The sequence below is a fragment of the Scardinius erythrophthalmus genome (genome assembly GCF_964197995.2).
Source record: "Scardinius erythrophthalmus genome assembly, chromosome: 1".
Classification (NCBI taxonomy): Eukaryota; Metazoa; Chordata; class Actinopteri; order Cypriniformes; family Leuciscidae; genus Scardinius; species Scardinius erythrophthalmus.
In genome coordinates this window covers 61,118,791-61,140,090 of record NC_138221.1, presented here as the reverse complement: position 1 = coordinate 61,140,090, position 21,300 = coordinate 61,118,791, and the positions used below count along the sequence as shown (strand labels likewise).

General features: G+C 40.4%; 2 protein-coding genes across 6 annotated transcripts in view; one reads left to right on the top strand and one right to left on the bottom strand.

The window, feature by feature from the left end:
• The window catches only part of LOC308702727 (tripartite motif-containing protein 16-like), a 662,678-nt gene that overhangs the window by 408,376 nt on the left and 233,002 nt on the right, over positions 1-21,300 (bottom strand). The window lies entirely within an intron of this gene.
• The window catches only part of LOC308699335 (CASK interacting protein 2), an 82,836-nt gene that overhangs the window by 28,414 nt on the left and 33,122 nt on the right, over positions 1-21,300 (top strand). For all 5 annotated transcript variants that reach the window (XM_081380064.1, XM_081380063.1, XM_081380062.1 and 2 more), the window contains exon 3: positions 13,536-13,587. In XM_081380064.1, the coding sequence (XP_081236190.1) occupies positions 13,536-13,587 (52 nt within the window). The remainder of the gene's footprint in view (positions 1-13,535; positions 13,588-21,300) is intronic.

The following is a 21,300-nucleotide window of genomic DNA, read 5'->3' as shown; positions in this document are numbered from 1 at the left end:
AAACACGAGAATGAACCTCATTGGTTCTTGCTGAAGCTCAAACGTGCTGCGTAACACGAGAATGAACCTCATTGGTTCTTGCTGAAGCTCAAACGTGCTACGTAACACGAGAATGAACCTCATTGGTTCTTGCTGAAGCTCAAACGTGTTACGTAACACGAGAATGAACCTCATTGGTTCTTGCTGAAGCTCAAACGTGCTACGTAACACGAGAATGAACCTCATTGGTTCTTGCTGAAGCTCAAACGTGCTACGTAACACGAGAATGAACCTCATTGGTTCTTGCTGAAGCTCAAACGTGCTGCGAAACACGAGAATGAACCTCATTGGTTCTTGCTGAAGCTCAAACGTGCTGCGTAACACGAGAATGAACCTCATTGGTTCTTGCTGAAGCTCAAACGTGCTACGTAACACGAGAATGAACCTCATTGGTTCTTGCTGAAGCTCAAACGTGATGCGTAACACGAGAATGAACCTCATTGGTTCTTGCTGAAGCTCAAACGTGCTACGTAACACGAGAATGAACCTCATTGGTTCTTGCTGAAGCTCAAACGTGATGCGTAACACGAGAATGAACCTCATTGGTTCTTGCTGAAGCTCAAACGTGCTGCGTAACACGAGGATGAACCTCATTGGTTCTTGCTGAAGCTCAAACGTGATGCGTAACACGAGAATGAACCTCATTGGTTCTTGCTGAAGCTCAAACGTGCTGAATAACACGAGAATGAACCTCATTGGTTCTTGCTGAAGCTCAAACGTGCTGCGTAACACGAGAATGAACCTCATTGGTTCTTGCTGAAGCTCAAACGTGCTGCGTAACACGAGGATGAACCTCATTGGTTCTTGCTGAAGCTCAAACGTGAATGCGTAACACGAGGATGAACCTCATTGGTTCTTGCTGAAGCTCAAACGTGTTGCGTAACACGAGAATGAACCTCATTGGTTCTTGCTGAAGCTCAAACGTGATGCGTAACACGAGGATGAACCTCATTGGTTCTTGCTGAAGCTCAAACGTGTTGCGTAACACGAGGATGAACCTCATTGGTTCTTGCTGAAGCTCAAACGTGAATGCGTAACATGAGGATGAACCTCATTGGTTCTTGCTGAAGCTCAAACGTGCTACGTAACACGAGAATGAACCTCATTGGTTCTTGCTGAAGCTCAAACGTGCTGCGTAACACGAGAATGAACCTCATTGGTTCTTGCTGAAGCTCAAACGTGCTGCGTAACACGAGAATGAACCTCATTGGTTCTTGCTGAAGCTCAAACGTGCTACGTAACACGAGAATGAACCTCATTGGTTCTTGCTGAAGCTCAAACGTGCTGCGTAACACGAGAATGAACCTCATTGGTTCTTGCTGAAGCTCAAACGTGCTACGTAACACGAGAATGAACCTCATTGGTTCTTGCTGAAGCTCAAACGTGCTACGTAACACGAGAATGAACCTCATTGGTTCTTGCTGAAGCTCAAACGTACTGTGTAACACGAGAATGAACCTCATTGGTTCTTGCTGAAGCTCAAACGTGCTACGTAACACGAGAATGAACCTCATTGGTTCTTGCTGAAGCTCAAACGTGCTGCGAAACACGAGAATGAACCTCATTGGTTCTTGCTGAAGCTCAAACGTGCTGCGTAACACGAGAATGAACCTCATTGGTTCTTGCTGAAGCTCAAACGTGTTGCGTAACACGAGAATGAACCTCATTGGTTCTTGCTGAAGCTCAAACGTGCTGCGTAACACGAGAATGAACCTCATTGGTTCTTGCTGAAGCTCAAACGTGCTACGTAACACGAGAATGAACCTCATTGGTTCTTGCTGAAGCTCAAACGTGATGCGTAACACGAGAATGAACCTCATTGGTTCTTGCTGAAGCTCAAACGTGCTGCGTAACACGAGGATGAACCTCATTGGTTCTTGCTGAAGCTCAAACGTGATGCGTAACACGAGAATGAACCTCATTGGTTCTTGCTGAAGCTCAAACGTGCTGAATAACACGAGAATGAACCTCATTGGTTCTTGCTGAAGCTCAAACGTGCTGAATAACACGAGAATGAACCTCATTGGTTCTTGCTGAAGCTCAAACGTGCTGAATAACACGAGAATGAACCTCATTGGTTCTTGCTGAAGCTCAAACGTGCTGAATAACACGAGAATGAACCTCATTGGTTCTTGCACATCAAGAGAACATTATTGAGCTTCCGTTTGGCACAACTGATGTGTGAGTTGATAAATGTTTATATGTGAATAAAAAACTAATTTAAATCTGGTCATCATATAAAGTAATGGTGTCTCTAAAGAAAATTTTCATATATCATTTTAATACAATATATTTTTCAAAAATTACATTTAAATAGTATTTTTGTGAAGTGACCGTGGAGGCTGCAACATGCGTGACATAGCCGTGCGCACTTACTGGACCGTCCCATTCTAGCATTTAATGCTGAGGAGGACTCTGGACTATGAAGGACACAGCCTCACTAGGATGCAGCCTTCTATTTGAGAAGCACCTTTATTTAGCACTCGCTTGTTAACGCTTGTTTGGAGAGAGCACTGTGAATGTGTCAGATAAGAGAGACACTGCTGTGCAGTGGTTCCCCAAGACCAGGACTGGACACCACTGCTCTACTACACTTAAAGAAGCAATATGTGAACAATATGTGAAAAGCAGGGAATGTGAATGACAGGCATTCCAGTTTGAAAATTGGCGTTCAGCATGTACATATTCGCAGAGGACCTGCTCATCAGTGATTTTACAGTTGTTTAAGTTGTCTCTCTGCTCTCCCCAGTGGCCGGCCCCACAGCTGCCGGGCCCCATCATTTGGCACGGAGATGAAAGCGCGTCTCACACTCTGCTCTGTCCTCTGTGACACTGCCTGACCGCAGTGCAGTCACAGACGTGCCCATTAACTGCACCGCTAGCCCTGTGACAGCACGACTCCGCTGACACAACAGACTCCCCGAGACTGAGACCGAGCTGAGAAATCTGTCATGCACGCAGTCTGCAAACCCACGGACTTCTATTACTGATTTATTAGTATGAGATTGCTTCCTCTGTCTCTAGAGATCGTTTTGTTTTATCTGACTTTAAAGGAAAACCAGGATTGGTTTCTTCAGGACATAAAATCATGGAATGTGTTTGGTTTGGATATGCATAGCCTTCCAGAGGCCACAGATCCAGGCCTTGGCAGCGGCAGACTGCCACAGTCTCTCTATAGAATGGCAGCGCTCTTTGAAACGTTTTGTGATTTGATGCCATTTCAAAAATGCAGTCTTGTGTTTAAAGTTGAAGGCGTGGCAAAAAACGAAAGTGAATTCTATTACTTTCCTCGTGCATTTAGGACTAGCTCTCACGAATGGCTTTTGGTGAAATTGGATGCTGCAGCTGTACATTTTATCTAATATTCTGAAAGGTCTTAGCTTGAAACCAAATTGAATCATTGCAAATTACTCTGGCATTTTCGTTAAAGTGGTTTGTAACAATGTAAGAGACTTCATTGAGACGAGGATTGGGCCGAACTTTGAGTATGCTGAAGGAACACAGTGGTCTTTCACTTTTCCAGTTTTAGAGAATGATCAAACGTTGAACTTTTACATTTTGTTGAAAAAGGCCAACGGTCATTTGATTTGTTTGTTTTTGCATTGGTTTGTCACCATGGAATGAGTTTGAACACTCTCCCACAAAAGCAGTTGGAACTTTTTGTTTCCCAAGCTTAAGACTGTGGTGTTAAAACTAATCTTGTGCTCAACCTTTGCCCTCTGACTCCTGAGATTAACTCCAACTTACATTTACTGACCCTTTTAGGGGACGTCGCAGCCCTGTTCCGAACTCCTCTTCTGCTGTGGATGAAATGACCCTAATCCATCAAAACTTACAATATGAAAGCCAAGATGAAAGTTTTCTCTTTTCCTCAATAATCTAGTGAATGGATTTTCTTTCCACATTCAGAGCCCTGTTTTATTTCTTGACATTTAACCTTTTGAGACTCTTGGGGCCGATTGCACCAGCTGTGCTGTACTATTTGGCTCAGCTGTGGCGGAAATGGGCTCACCAATATTTTAATAAAATACTATTTAAATTACTAATTATATTATTTCATGACTATTTATTTATGCATCGTATTTCAATGGAAATGTAATTTTACCAATTAAAGCTTTTCTCAATTTCTGTTCTTAAATTTGATAGCTGCTTATTGTATAGATAAAGATAAAAGTCATTATGTGACTACAAATTACTTAAAACCCACTAGCTAAGTTCTACCTTCAGAAAACAAATGGTGGAACCAAATTAAGAACAGAGCTGAGTTTGTTACAAACTAACTAATAGTTAGTAGTAGCCCTAGCATGAACTGTCTTTCCAGTTTAAAGAAGGCAGCTTTTCTCCAACTTTTTTTCAGAGAACTCTGATGAATGTGTTTAAAGGGAGAGCTCTGCGGGGTGTTTGAGTTGGCTGCATGCGTGACCACATGTGCCTCTGGGCCCATCTGCAACGATTATTTATTTACACGCTGTGATGCTTAACCCCGAGCAGGCAAGGGCATCCCAAACCTCAGCAATAGCAGGACAGGACGAACTCTGTGCGTTCCCTGCTTCTCTTTAAACTTGACGCTAATGAGTGAGCCGGACCTCCCTCACTCATACTCTGAGCCCTCTTGATTCTTCCCAGACGTCACTGTTGACATTCTCAAGGCTCCAGAGTCAAGAAAAATGAGCCGCTGCCTCCTAAAATTACTTTTTTGTAGTTGGCAAATTACAGAATAACACTAAATAGATGGTGGTTAAGAGGTAGTGTCATCTAGGGGTGACACGAAAACACTAGGCTTAGGGTTATGTTTGTGCTGTACAAAACACTGGAAGTAACTAACAAACAGCTTCTTACCAGATGAAATATGTCAAAATAAAGTGTAGACACAAAGTTTATCATTGACACAACTAGATTTTAAACTATAGTCGGATATATTTTTAATGCATTTGCAACCATTTTAGTTGCAAGTAGTTTATTATGGGGTTTTCTTTCTTGCATGCAATGTTTAAGGCCTAAAATACTTGAAAGAAAGATATAACACATATAAAGACCGGCTTTATCTCTCAAGGATGACCTGACTCTCTGTTATCAGTGCTTCTGCCAGTGCGAGCCAGGGCTTTAAACGGGTAAAAAAAGCAAACCCATCATTTTACCAACAAATGGAAGTTTTATCAGAAAACGAATCAGAAATAAATCACTGGAAACAGCGAGATCACAAAACGAACATAAATGCTGGCATTGTTGTTGTTAACTGAAACCCAAGCATCTATGTTTTAGCACAGGTTTACGATAAAAAGTGATACATTGATCATAGTGAATACATTTTTGTCAAAATTGCACATTAGTCACACAGAAATAAAGCGGTTTACCGTTATTTCACAAAAGAAAGAGGACACACTTACTTATTCAGTTGCGTCTGTTTCTGTTTATTTGTTACAGGACATATTTACATCACATTTAGAAAAATTGATCACTTCTACAAATATGCCACCAAAAATACGACCTGAGGAGCTTTAGCACTCTCTCCCCATACAGTTATATTTTCAGTCAGAGAAACAGAGGAAGCTCCTGAAAAAAAAAGTTGCTTTATTTTATGATAGGCTATGCGGAGCTAAATATAGATATCAGACAGTCCGGTAAGAGACGAGACGTACTGATGGATAAAATAAAAACATGATTGTGATAGCCTTTATGATTTGTCTGATTTGTTCAAGCGGTCATATTTACCATGTTTACTATGGTAATGGTTAGCGCGCAGTCCTTTGCATCGCGTAACGTATAAATATTTTTTTGCCTTACGCGGTGATCAGAATCCACATCGGACCACAAACAGAAGGTATTCAAACATGAAAGTGAGTTTTGAGCTAGAATGATTTTAAAAGTCTTTAATGCTGATGTTAGCTGGTATATGAAATCATCCGGCGCTGCCGTCTCCTGACTCAGGGAAACTCCGCCTCTGTTCGTAACCACTCCTCAAGCCCGAGTTGGCTCGCTTTGGACCAAGGTATTCGCCCTGACCATTGGCTCAGAGGAAGCCGAGACGAGGCCCGATCAAGCCCCGGAAGTGACAGTGGAAACGCGACTGGCCCTGGCACGCACTAGAATGCGACAGTGGAAACGCGGCTACTATGAGCTGGGGCAGTTGTTCACCTTTATCTCCGTTCACAGGCAATGTTTTGCCGGTAATGCTGCATTGATCATCTCAGGGGAACTGCTGGGGATAGTGTAGAACACATTACTTGGCTCAGTTTCCTCTAGCTTTGTGTTTCATTTTTCCCCATTTTTTTCTTTGCTGCATATGAAATGTAGAGTATGTAGTTTAAGGGACAGCCTGATACATCTCATAGTGCTCAGGGCTGGCTGATAGTTAAGATTTTGCAATCAGAGGAATCTTCATTTTGAAATAAAAGCCATTGTTGCCAAGTAAATTGTAGATGTTAAAAACTTCAATGCAGTAAAATACACGGTAAGAAATAATAATGTCTTGTTTTCTTCCATGATCAATGTAAGTGATGGCACAAACAAAACGTTAAAATGATTCATTGAAATGTATGGTGATGGACATTGAAAGATAGCTGATTTCCAGAATCGAATTGAACTTCCCAAGTCTGTATATTTTGATGTTAAAGTTTAATCCAGAGAGAGGCCACCATGGCCATTTTGTGACACAAGGAACTGCCATGGAATAAGTTCAAGCCGTAGACGATAAGTGCCGTGCCACATGTACTAACCATTATAAGCAAGAACAACAAAAGTGTTTCTTGAGTGAGCTCACCAGGGGATCTTCTCACCCTCTGTATTGAGACCTGGAAGTGTTTTACTGGGGAAGACTGAACGTAAACAATAGTCTAACTGAACCTAGTTTTTGGAACAATGGTCTAGGGAAGGAAGTGCAATAAGGGGCCTATCCCAAGTCCTTGAAAGCCTGGTTGCTTTCGATGGGGCCTGTGTCAACAGACCCCCCACCTAATCTCGCCAAGGGTCACACTTGCTTTTGCACCCTCTGTCCCCGCTATAACAATCCCTCCGTCTGTGCGGACACCCCCTCTTCCCTCCCCACCTCTGGTTTGGGATAGCACAAACCGGAAAAGTGCCTCACAAAAGGAAGTGTATTCTTCCATGAAGAAAACAACGTGTAAACAAAGAAGACCACCAAAGACATGGTAGGTGAACTGAAATGGGTTTGTCTTTGCCCGCTGGTGCAGAAGTGCACTGCGCCTCCCTGTCTCTCGTTGTGCACGGTATCAATGTGCGCTTCACAAGAGCTAGAAAGATGACCAGAACAATGTAGATGGGTTGGAATTTGGTATCATTACGTAACTTGAGACTGGTTAAGAGAAAGAGCTTGACGGTGAGAGGGATGATGCATTTGCCCTGATCATTGTCTAAGATTTCTGTCTGTAGATGTGGAAAAAATCCAAGATGTTCACTAAAGTGCTGGAGGAAGTCTTGATGACAGGAAATGGATGTTACCTTAAGTAAATTCTAGGGCTACTATAGGAAGCCTAATTCCTTCTTCCTATGATCTCATGCTTCCGGTGACATAATCAAGCAAGTGCTAAGAAAATATGTATACTATATGGCCAAACATGTATACTATATGGCCAAACTTATTTTGTAGTGTACTTGGTTTTTGCAATTCGTTTTCTGCAGGGCTCTGAAACAACCTAGTTTTGTGAGCAAGATGATATGGTACAAAAATACAGAGGGGTAGCTGTCGCCAGCCTCATTTACACAGCCGATAAGAGGACCAGTAGAAGTGCATTTCTCCTTCTCCAAACATGTAATCTCCCAGAACTGCAAGCGTTCCATTGTCAGGTCAAGAGGACTCGAATGGAGCCGTGAACTTCCTGGAATCTGCCACCTCTGACTTTCTGTTGAAATTCTTCAGGCCTCAAACATTCGAAACAGCCACAGATGCTAGCCAGTCCACCCCTTCCTTTTGACTGCTTTCTTTCTGTTTAATCAAGAAGTAACCATTACCGAAGAGGAAGGTTGCCAGTCATTAAGCCATTGTTCAGTGGTCATGACTGCTCAGGGCGGGTTGGTGTGCAGGAAGGAGCCGGTGTATGGAAATCAAACATCAAACATTTAGCTGAAGGATCAAAGCCACACTTGATGACGGTTTGTTAGATACAGTAGCAGCTGTGAGTGCAACCTAAGGGAAAAGTAAGAATCTCCAAAAGCTTCTCCAAAACTGTTTTCCAATAAATTTTTTGAGACAGTCCATCTACTGCACCTGCATGTTCTGGAATAAACCGCACAGTGAGACCTTTACCAAATAGGTCAGGGGCGTCCAGTCCTGTTCCCAGTGTTGTGCCTGAACGCGTTCATTGAACGATAGTTCATGAACTCGTTCATATTTTGGGCGAACGTGAACTGAACGTACTGTATTACTGCCTGATGAACGTTACTGTGAACTCGTTCATTCTGGTGTCTGTGAACGCCACGCTCTCTCAGTTTACTCGTTGAACTTCGTTCAATTAGAGTGTAGTGTTGCACGGTGTACCGATACTTCAAAAGTATCGCGATACTCGGAAATTAAAAACGTCACGATACCTAAATTTATCAGTATCGATACTTAAAAAAAAAAAAAAGGCCTCCCTATGGACGTCTGTGTTTTTTTCCTGACGCACGCAGCAAAGAACCTGCCGTTGTCAGTGTCATGTGACAAAACACTACAGCGAGATGGTTGCATGTGCGAGCACAAGTGGTCCACGACTCGTTGAAAAAGATGACGTCTGACGCGAGGAGTGACATATGGAAGTACGTTGCCTACCTTGCTCTGTTGTATGGTGCACCGATACTTCAAAAGTAAATCGGAAATTAAAAACGTCACGATTCCTTAATTTATTAGTATCGATACTTCTAAGAATGACCGCGTTCCAGATTTGTAAGGCCGGCGACACACTGGCTGCGTGTCGTGTCCGTTTTAATTTCGGCTCCCATGTTAACTGCCTGCGTGACACACGCGTCTGGGCGCAGCTCGAGACGCGTGGAAAACGCGTGCCTGCTAGAATAGAACCGACGCCTATTTTTCACACAGCACGCAAGCGTGTTGAAAGCGTTAGAAATAGAATAGCAAAATAGAATAGGAAAATATGTTTCTATGTAATTTTGACACGAATACATATTAATAAATGACGTTTTGATGTTTGAAAGTTTTGACATAAATACAATATAAATGTAATTTAAAGAAATATTATCGATTTTCAAATATTGCACCTCTCAATACAGAACGAATTATTCTGTAGCCTATTTTGCTGTCAACACTGCCGACATTGTCTTTGCTGCTATATATTTATGTTTAACATGAAGTATAGGCCTTCCACAACTCTCTCCCCATATGTCAAATATATCACCAATGAGGCTTATCATATGTTACCAATATTAAACATTGTTTAATATAATCGCTGTTCATATTTTTATTCAAAGTTCAGAATCAAGATAAAGCTCTTATGTTTCTTATGATAAATGAGATGCTGCTAAATTTATAAAAAAATTACCTTGAATGTCATTGCTCTAATTTATTTTTTATATTTTGATATATTTTGTTCAAATGTTTAATATATCTGCTGTTCATATGTTCATTTATTAGTGTGTTATATGATTAGAATGTTGTCCCGGTTTTAAAATAAAGCACAGCAATGATATTTTAGAGTGTTTCTCCCTTTTCAGGAAAAGTATCGAAAAAGTATCGAAATCGCAATACTTGACTTGGTATCGGTATCGAAACAATAATTTTGGTATGGTGACAACACTATTAGAGTGCCAGATTTCTATAGAGTCTTCCAGACGAAAACCCGGCTAAAACACACCGTAAACCGGCCTTAATATGTAGCGGAAAAAACACCCAATCTGGCAACCAGCCACCAGTGACTCTCTTGTTCAATCTCGTTCATCAAAATGAACAAATCTTTTTTCGAGTCATTTTGTTCATTTAAGGGGCTTTAAATGTTATACTATTAACTGGCAAATTCCCAGAACACATCCACCTACGCAATCTTGATCATATTCTGAATTAAGAAATCATTATAATGCAGTCAAAAATCGTTTACAGGGAACATAAATAACTTTACCTTCCGAGTCTTTCGTTCATTTGTCACGTGACAGACGGACTTAGTGAATGGATCGTTCATGAACGACTGATGACACGTTACAAATCAAAACAAAAAGCAGCAAGGAGGCGTCGTATGATCATTTAAACGAGTTTTATGACGAGGTCGGTGAGGGTGGGAAAAATCTGACGCATAGCTTCAGTGTTAAAACTGATAAAATAATTGTCTGTGGTTCTATATAGGCTGTGGCAATCATTTTGAAAAATAATATCTCGCAGCAACATGGAAAAAAAGAACTATGAACTAGTTCATTTTTGGAACTATGAACTGAACTAGTTCATTTTAAAATTTGTGAACTGAACTTTTAACTAGTTCATGTAGAAAGTGAACTTTCCCAACACTGCCTGTTCCTGCTGGTTCAATTTCCTGCAGAATTTAGCTCCAACATATCTGCCTGAAAGTTTCTACTGATCCTGAAGGCCTTTCTTACAGCCACCATAGTGTTGTGTTGAAATTTTGGCCATGCATTGGACTAAGTAACGCTCCATGACAAAAAGGTGATCATTGTTATGTTATATGGTATGCAAGGTATGCAAAACTAGTGAACTAGCGATATACAGCTTGCAGCAATACTGCCATGCGTAGATGCAAATTTTATCATTAATAGTGATTTACATCCGTAAGTTTAAATAGAAGTACACGTGTAGCGAAGCCTGACCACTTTTTCAAATGCACTCAAACTAATCAAATGAATCAAAATCAGACATAAAATAGACTCTTGGGTTTCCAGCTTGTATCTTTAACTGCTGTGCCAGCACAACTCATCAGTCACAAAGTTCTCATTCGTAGACCTGTCCGCACTCAGTCTAGAATTTAAACCATAAATTCTAGACCATAGCCGTTTTGGTTTGACTACCTGTGCAACAAAGCCTGTGATATTTTAATATGGCTGCACAATCTATCTGTGTGACTCCAGCTAGAGTAAAATCATAAGCCATGCTTTTCCTTTGGGTGTGTATGTTTACAGCTTGGCTCCAACACATTGTCAGTTATAGTAGTGAAAGGCGTTGGCTGTTCTTTTGTAGATGAACATATAATTGTGTACTTTTGATATAAGCAGTGGTTGTCTAAATTTAGTGCTTTCTTTTTTTACAAAATACTTCACAAAAACAAGCAGAAACCTGAAGTCTGCATTGCAGTTCAAGAGCTAAATTCTCAATTGTGCAGAGTTGAACTAAAATGGCCAAATGCATTCTTGTGGCGGAAAACCCTTTCTGCTTTATGCCTGCCACTTTTAGCATAAAAAATAAGTAGTTATTCTAAGCCTGAACAGTGTGGTAACCAAAGAGGAGGTGCTTTTTCTTACTCATAAACGCCATTAAAAATAACTTGAACAAATGTTTAGCAGATGAACGTTTTAGAAGGTGTGTTTTTTTTAGCACGACCAGTGTAGTCCGGTTCACATACAAATTACTCTTTTTAGCAGGTTCTTTTTAATGAATTGGTCAAAAAGACTAAAATCAGGCAGACACAAATCAGCTCCCTCAAACGTACTAAAAGAATCGTTAATGGAATTGTGAAGTGAAATAACCTAAGCAAATTAACGATTCTGGTTTAGATTGTTTTCCATTCTTTAAGGAAGAGCTCTTCACTTCAAAGCTTCTCATTATGTATGGAAGGTAACTAGGTTTCATTCAGACCATGTCGATTAACCGCTCCTTTGAATTGAGGTTATAGAGCTTGACTTCAAAGGTTTTTTGTGTGTTTTGGTCACTCATGGCTGTGACAGCTTCATAATAAGGACGGGGCGATGGATCATCACTGTGACACCACATCGTGGGTGTATCCAGTGTCTGTGTTCTAGGTCCAATTCTATCCCAATGCCCCCTTGTCTTGAACTTTGACCTCACCGAACTGGGAATACAAACAGTCGATTCACCTTTAGGCGGACACTGTGGTTCCTATGACGTTCCTGTGGTCTGGTTAAATTGTTCTGTCATTACTCAGGAAGGATTTGGAAGTACAAAATGAAAGCTGGTGTAAAACAGAACATGTAGATTGAATAATGAAACAAAATATGATATATGAGCATGGAAAAGAATTAAGGCCACATTTCCAAGTGTAAATTAAGGCTGGCTAAAATGATATCTCCATATCTTCGTACCTTCTGACAATAATTAACATCTCTGAAAATGATTTCAGTGTACAAACAAACTAGCCATGCATTTCACTTTCAGAAGAAGTTTTTAGAAGCTAAATAGTAAAAAAAAATTACAAAACTTCTGTGAATATTTTGAGGGATGTGGTGAATCAGGGTTTCGGCATATTGGCTTACGGTCTTCAGACACTGTCCATGTGCTACAGTGAAGAATTGTCTCCCTTAAGGGCAACCATTGCTGAAGATCAAAGACTACAAGATCACTATTGAGTGGTCTCTCATTTTCCATTCTCCTGCCAGTTTAACGCCCCCTGAGCTGGCCAGTGAGGTCAGGCAGAGGTCAGAGGTTAATGAAGTGCCCTTTGTTATTCACAGGAAGAGACAGTGTTATTTAGTGCTGTATCTCCTAGTAAGCTAACAGGAAACCCCAGAGGTCCTCAGACCATCTCATCAGTCTGGATCCCAGACGTCCTCTGGGGCTCTAATGGGAAAGACCCATTTAGCATGAAGTTATGAACCTGAAAGTTAAAGGTGCAGTCATTTCTGCACCGCTAATGGCACCAAAATATATCTGTCTAATAACCACCTACAAACCATCTGGAACACTCTAACATCTGCCTTGCAGAAATCTAGCGTCCACTCATAATACATCAATTTTTCCAGAGCAACCACTCGACACATTAGCAACTACCTAGCAAGGCCTACAAACACTTCAAACCCTACGTAATGCTCTCTTCAAACTATCCAATTATTCTGACTTTTTTAGTTACAGGTTGTTGTAAAATTCAAGTGAATATGTCTGTTTCTGTACGTTGGACCTGGATGCTGATCCTGTGTATTGATGAGAGTCTATTAGAGATCATCACAAATTACACAGCGTACTGTGAATGAAAGACATACAGCCCTCTCATTTGCTTCATGTGGCATATCAGCCGTGAGTCTTTAGGATGTACTCAGGACCTAGAGACAAACGGACAACTCAAGAACTAGACCAAATCAATGGAGATTTACAGCCACGCTGGTGTGATGCAATTGGTGATAGTTGAAATACTAGCCAGACCAAATAGTAAAAATATAATTGGGCACCCTGCTTTCTAGTCATTAGTATCAGTTCACCATCAGATCTAAACCACTATGACTTTCTTTACACTGTACACAACTCCAGGTTGTGTCTCATATGTGAGGTTTTGATGCAAATCTCAGCCCTAGCGTCTTTTTTTGCTTCAAAAGTATAATTTTTCCATTGACTTTCTTCATGTGAAGCTGACGTCTGTTTACTTTATCTTGTGTTGTAGAGTTACTGGGCTCCACCAAGAGGCTGAACATCAACTATCAGGATCCAGACGGGTGAGTCATTGTTCTGTTGTGGGTGAATCTCATAAGGACGTGTCCAGGTCAGGACACAGGGATACTGAAGTGCAGAGTCAGTGAACACTTTCACAGTATTTTTTTAACTCTATATTTATCTCACCGCCTCACGTTCCCTGAGAGTGTCAGTTTGATCGTGTTCATGCATGTTGACTTCCTGTGTGATGCATCATGATTAGTTTTGAAATTGACAGGGACAAGCTTTTGTGAAGTTGTTGAATCACATCAGCACACTTGTGGTTCCGTCTTAAGCTAAATTGCTGTAAATGTCCTCTCCACACACCTCTAACCTCTCTGTTTGTTCTCTGACAGACCACTGAATAATAACTCGGCCGTGTCTTCATCCATCTTTGCTGAAATGATCATGTTTGGCCAACTGCATATACACACTAAGTGCACTATGAGATATAAGCCTGTGTTTATAAGACTAGATCCCTTACCTGTGGTTCGTCTTAAACTGACCAAGTATCGTTGCTCCCACAGTCCATTAAAACATGCTATGTCAACAGTGTCTTTGAGATAAGATGGGCCTCTCTCAGGGCTGTAAAACGGTACATTGACCTCATATATTTAAGTCGAGACTTTGGTGACATTTAGGTGCTTGTTTTTTGGGTCGCCCCCCCACCTCTCTGTCGTAAAGAAGAGAAAGGGGGGTGGGCCAGTCGAGTGGTCAGAGATGGCCATTCGTGGACAAGGACCGTGACGAATTCGATAGGAGTGTTTACAAAGCACCGAACAGCCATTATTGAGGCCGGATGGGAAAGGCAAAAGGAAAACAGGGAATGATGGATGGAGATTTATGGTAGTTGTTGAGTGCTGATCTATGCTTTCTTGTGTAGCTGGTGTGAACAAATCTGCCACTATATGGCATTTTAAATGAATAACCAGAAATATTACTTTTGGATTAGACTGGCTGACGTCTCAGGTCTTTAAAGCGGTCCACTCTTAGTTTGAACAAGATGCATCAGTCACGTTGTTTTATTTTGTTCGGTTAAGTTGCCATGGTATCTACTGACCGGTTTTTGTTGTATAACATCTCTATCCAATGGAAACTTAGTGACAGAAGAGGAAAACAGGAAAATGGTTGAAAGGATGTAGTTGAACTTACTCAGAGTGTGCGTAACACAGTCATGCAGAGACCTGTATCACTTATTAATGGGAATAAAGTACATAAACTCACCCATGTGTAGGCAGAGGAATCTGAATCTTACGAAATCTTCAACATATGATCATTTCAGCAACATATGAACACATTTCATGATAAACCATGCACACCAAAAAAAAAAACATCACAAAAAAAATACATATCTATTACGCCATCCTATCTAAAAACACTCTCTTTACCCTAAAAATGCGGGTCATACTACTCTCCAAAATCATAAAAATGAGAAATATTTTGATGTATTACATTATTAATATATTTATACATTTTATAAAGAAAATTAAGCTACTTTTTAGGACCATTAGGATTTTTTGCTGAGTGACAATTTATTACAATTATACAGAGCCCTGCACATGACATGCTGTAAAAAATATGTATATTGTGGCAATGAATGAACAAATAGTTCCCACAACTTGCTAATATGTCAGCACGTTTTACTAATTCGTTCCCTTGTTGTTTAAAGTAAATTATGCACAAAATATAATAATTTGTTCCATTGTTTTAGTTCAATAAAAACGGGTGAACGAATTAGTACCACGTGGCCATGATTTACTAAATTGAGAGAACGAATGATTAAAGGCACAGTATGTAAGTTTCGCCGCTAAATATTGCTCATTCAAAACAAAAACAAAGGCGTAGCTTTATGATGGCATAAATGAGTGTGGAATCATGGGAGTGTCGTCTTCACCCTCCACAGCCGATGGAAAGCAATCCGACGGGACTCAGGCAGAAATCATGTTCATGGATGAGCGAGTGTATTCAAGTTTTATTAACGTTACTGTGGTGTGAAGCAGGACGGGAGCGAGAGCTTGGGATATTTTACATTGCTGTTTTTGTTTTTTTAAACGGCATGCAACTCATTTTAAGATGTATTGTAAGGTGGAGAAAATGCTGTATTACTGTTACTACAAATAAAGCTCTTTCTGATTATGCTATGTTAGCCACTTGACAAAATTATGTTGTCTCCGATGCAAGACACAAACATGTTACTCGTAGTAAATCAAGAAAACGGGAGTTTCAAACAATAAGACTAATCGTGTTGAGATGTATAACAATGATTCGTTTTCTGTCTATAAAAATATCCAAACAGTTCCTCAGAAGTTCCTCTGGTTTCTACAGAAGTAAGCCAGAAATCGAGTGTAGCGCGGATATGACGTCATTGACAGGCGACGCAATAACACGGTCCGTTACACTGGTTAAAATAGCTGATTTCTCTGGATTTAAACATTGTTGGAAACATTTGGGATAATGTAAGTACACAAGTAAAAAAAAATACAGTATATAACATTGTTCTAGTGGTTTTTGGATATTTTAATCCAAAATTCTTACATATTGTGCCTTTAATTTGTGGCCACGATATATATATATATTTGTGTCTACATATCATGTGTAAGTCTCCATATAATTTACATAAAATCACATTTCTCACCAAACTTTCAAGACTGTAATGAGTAAATAAATAAGTAAATATTTAAAAAATAAATATATAATATAAAATAATATCCACTATATTGTAAAAGGTGTTACAGTTTGTTATGTATTTATATTATGCCAATCAAAAAATAATACAGTATTTAGAATGAGATAATGGGAATCACATCTGAGGATAATGAAAAAATTAATAAAATTTTTTGTGTCATTGTGAAAAGTCATTGTGGCAATGAGGATTTTTGGTCAGAATGTGCTTAGTTATTATTTTAAAAAATATATTTAGATTTTGGATCTGAACATGCATTCGTCAGATACACCCATCTAAACTATGTTGGAGTTGCAACACTGTTGGGAAAGCCCATGTTTCTGCATGCCACATAATGATGAACTCAGCATGCATCATAAACTGTACTTTTGATTGTGAAAGTTTGCAATAGTTTTGCATGCTCAGGTCTGTTAGTAAAAGTGAAAAAAAGTGAAATGCTTGGTTTGGGTGGTGGTGGGGGGTTCCAGCAAATAATAGTGGTGTAGCACTGAAGGTTTTGCCTGTCTGTGAGACAAATTAGTATTTGAGCCGCCTTTGACTTTCTGGGGAACTGTTGGGATTTGTATGGGGGGCGTTTCCATGGCAAACGTCCTGGAATGTGTGTGAATGAATGGCCAGGCCGGTGTGAGAGGGACTCTTTGGAGCCCTGTCCTTTGTCCACCCAGGGCCGCGCTGCCAGTACGCATCAAATCCGTCCTGACATCCCGCGAAATGAAGGCGAAAGTGGACAGGGCTTGTAACACAAGACCCTCGCTGAGTTCTGGGAACTTTTCCGAATTGTGTGTTTGTGGGTAAATCAACAACTGCTCGATATCGCCGCGGGCAGTCACCGGACTGTCTGACCCGCTCTTGATATTTCCTGGGGTGCAAAACTCTGTTTTTGTCTGGTGTGATTGCGAAATGCAGCCAAATCTTGTAACTGATGAAGAACATGGTAGAACATGATGCCAATAAATCGAACAACTTTCATTGTGTGTTTGAAACATTTTAATGATTAAGTGCAGTATTAATCCCTTATTGACATTTTTATTGTTGTTGAATGTGTTTACAGTGTTCTAAAGGTTTAGAAACAGCTTTAGGGTGTACATGTACTAACATATTCCCTTAAATGTTTATTGTGGGCAAGGCTTAACATTAATGATGGCCCAAGGCTAGATGACAGTACTCACACTTGATGACAGTACTCACACTTGTCCTGTCGGGCCAGTGCTGTATTTTCACATAATTTTGTTTTTATAACATTTGTTTTTCTGTCATGTATGCAAAATTGTTGTTAAGTCATGTATCCAAAATTGTTGCTAATTCTGCTCATTTAAATATAATGTTGTTTTATGTTTTGGTTTTTTATTGGTAGCCATTCAAATGTATTTATATTTAATATATTTCATGTATTATACTTTTAACATGTAAACAATAAGTTACATTTTTTGTGTGACTGGGTCACTGAAAATGTTGGAAGGGCAAGTTGAGCTGCTGTCCTGACTGAAAATATTAGCATCTACCCTAGCTCTTCATGGCACATTAACGTGAGAAGAAGCGATGTCCGTTTTATGAAAAAAATATTCTTTTGAGTCAGATCTTTTGAATGATTTGCTTCTTCTGGTTCACAAAAAAAATTGTGAGTTGACAGGGTGAATTGTTCACAAATTGGACCGATCTGGTTCTCAACTCAATGGTCCTGTTTTTAGCAGCCCACTTTTATGATAATTTAATGGTGGTTTTGCATTATTTTTAGGATTGGAAGTTTGTGTCCCCATTCATTGTAATTAAATGGAAAAGAATAACCAACACATTCGTCAGATACTTCATATGAACTCTAAACAACATGAGGCTGAGAATATAATGACAGTATTTACTGTGCGTGCCCCCTAATCATCATTGTCATTTGTATTTGGTTATATTGTTGATTCAGGCTAGCATGAATTTCATCCCGGTTCCCTGGTAAAGTGGGCGTCCACTCTAGATCCACTGATTAAGAGAGATGAAACAACCTCTCTCTACAACAACACATCTCTCCTCAGAGCTCCCAGTTTCTTTTAGTTTTTTCATAGAAAGCTGATGGAAGTGTGTGTGGACGTGTGGAAGAGAAGAGTACAGTCTTCTGTTCGCAAGAGAGAGAGCTCTTTCACAACACAGGTTTCTTTCACCATCTACATCCCCTCGCAGTGCTCTCAGGCCCGGCCATCAGTGGGTCAGGTAGAGGTACAAAGAAATACAGCACAGGGGAGTGATTGTGCCACCTCACCCAGAGCCCCACACCTCACAACCCGACCCACATGGAACATGCAGACTTTTCATGCAATGTTATTGGAAATGAAATCTGCGTCCTTCTGTGGAATGAGTATAAATGTGGTAAAGTGCATTAAACACAACTGAGAGTACCACATGAAAGTGTTATCAAATAAATGCACATTATCCGATGACCCCTATGATGGTGGTTCCAATGCTGCGTAAAATTGGGTTCTGCGGGCACATGAGCTGTGTGGGCTTGCTCAGGACACAGCCAGAGCCTGAACTGACTCTCTTCCTCTTCTCAGCCACAAATGTCCCAGTTGTGAGGCTGACGTTGCCCTCCTCAGATTCAGATGTTATGCCTATTGCTTTGTGCCATGGAGCCTCTGGCAGTCTACATTTCCTGCCTTAACCTGCCCTCTTGTTGTAGTGCCGTGGAATGTTCTCCGACTGTGGAGATTTTTTGTGTATAATGATCTCTACTTTAATAGAATCTTTTTATTGGTAAAATACCAAAACCGGTGGAATGTTTTTCTGGGACTTTCATGCAAAGGATCAATGTAGAATTTGGTACAGGGATTGCTCCTTTGGAGCAGGGACCTTGCAGCAAACTTCTGGTTTCTAGTCATGAGTTTAACCACTATGCCACATCATCACCCCCTTTCATCCACCATTGTTCATTTTCAAACCTTCACAGCTGTCACACCATTTCTCATGAGTGCCGAGAACGTCCCAGCTGATTTACATCCGAGCGTTTCCGCTAAGCACGGCAAACTGTGTGTCCTGTGTGATTCAACACAATGTGAGAGTTTGACACCAGCTTGTGATTCAGAGGGTAGAAAGCCCTTGCAAAGATCCATCTCTTCAAAGGCACAGTCGGAAAAGTGTTTTCCCTCAGCTGGAGTCTCAGTGCGTTCATGAAAATAATCAACTTCAGCCATCATATTTATCCAGTCTGATCCGTTTCCACACTACTGGTCTGTACTGTTCCATTTCACATCTAATAGAAACAGCTGTCTGCTCCAAGAAGCTAGTCTGAGGTCATGGGTTCAGGAAATGAATGGCTCCTTTGGCTAACCCCATTTGGATTCTTATTGAGTAAAAGCATCTGATCCTCTACTTTTAATGTGATAAAATGTTGTGCCAAAATATCTGCATTGCAAGGTAGACCACATAAGATGTTTCTCAATGATTCTTGATAAGATGAGTCAGGCATGTTGTGGGTTAAGGTAAAATTTCCAGACTGATGCTGCAGGCATCTAGAAATGTAGGATTTGTTTCTTGTCCAAGACTTCCAAAAACCCATGTAGACAGCTTTTTAAGGCTTTGTAGGCACTCCAGACACAAAGTCTGTTCCCAAAGATCAGCAGCATGATTGCTCTGCCTTATAAGACGCCTTCTTTTAGCAAATTTCTAACGCAGCATTTCATATATTCCTCACAAAGAAGGCAATCCCAAAATGCACTCTTTTGAAATCAGGTGTAAGTTGAGTCTCTTAAAGTGTCCCGAAAGGGTCCTTAACAAGGTTCAGTTTCCAGGGCAATTCTGCATGACTTTTCTGAACAGATTTTAAAACACTATGCATCATACACTTGCCAACTTTATAAATACTTACAACGGAAAACTAAGCATCATACACTAAATGACTGAGGATCACACACTACCAGACTTTCAAAGTCATTCCGAATGCAACAAACACAGAAATGTGCGCCTTGTTGCTGGAAGACGCATGGCAAATGACAACAATATTGTTCTAAAATTGGCTTAAAATATCAAACATGTTTAAGATCCTCTAACTGGATGGAATCAAAGTCTGAAGCTAAACATCAGAGTCTGTACTTTTCTGTGAAATCTGTCAACTCCAACTGAAAAGATTTTCAGACTGGCTCTGACTCGGAAACTAGCGTTTGCAAATTGATTCAAAAGTTGTGTAGTGTAATCGAGCGTATCTATGTAGGTAACTGATAGAAGGGCAGCTCGTTGGTTTTGCAACAGAGCTTACCTCTCAGGCATAAGAGCAACAAGTCATAGTCAAAGGTCATTGTTTTAGTAATGACAGCCAAGCTGTGACTTGACATTTAAATATATTAAGGGGGAAATGTAGGCTATTCAGCCACCGGTGCACAGTTTATTCCAAAAGCACTACAGTAATGTTGTACTTGCCAAATCAAACTCGGCTCATTCTTAATGGGGCCACTTGTGCCTCAAGTGACAGCTTCCTCTCCTAAAAGTGATATGTTTGCAGTAATGACTGTGGGTGAGGACTTCACGTAGACAAGATTCTGGAAGGAGATTTATGTCCGGGACGTCTGAAGTGTTAGAGGAGGGGTGGTTGAAGACAGCCCTGTTACTCTTCTGTTAGAGGTCTTGCTTTGGTTTCGGCATGTCCTAGCAAAATACATCCGCCCCAGACAGGTAGCATTTCAATTTGTCATGCATTTCAGTAAACATCAAATCATATGAGGGCGTCTGTGCCCAGAGGACACAGTTTTTTATTGCCTGAGCTTGTGCCGGATTCGAATATATCTCCCCCTTGTCGCCCTGATTCTTTTTTTGTCTCATGAAACCTTGTAAATTTCAGACTTTAGTCTCTAATTGTGCCACATCTTGAGCAATACGAGGCACTTTTACAAGACATTGGTTTGTTGGCAATCTAACATGTACTGGAGTTTTTTATTTTTCCATTCTCTTTATGACCACACATGGCCTCAAGTGTGGAATGATGAGAGTGTAACTGTGAGCTTTGGGATCAAATTAAGCTGATAAAAGTTATTGAGTGGCTTCTATATTATTTGGCTGTAACCTGCATCTTTCCCAAAAG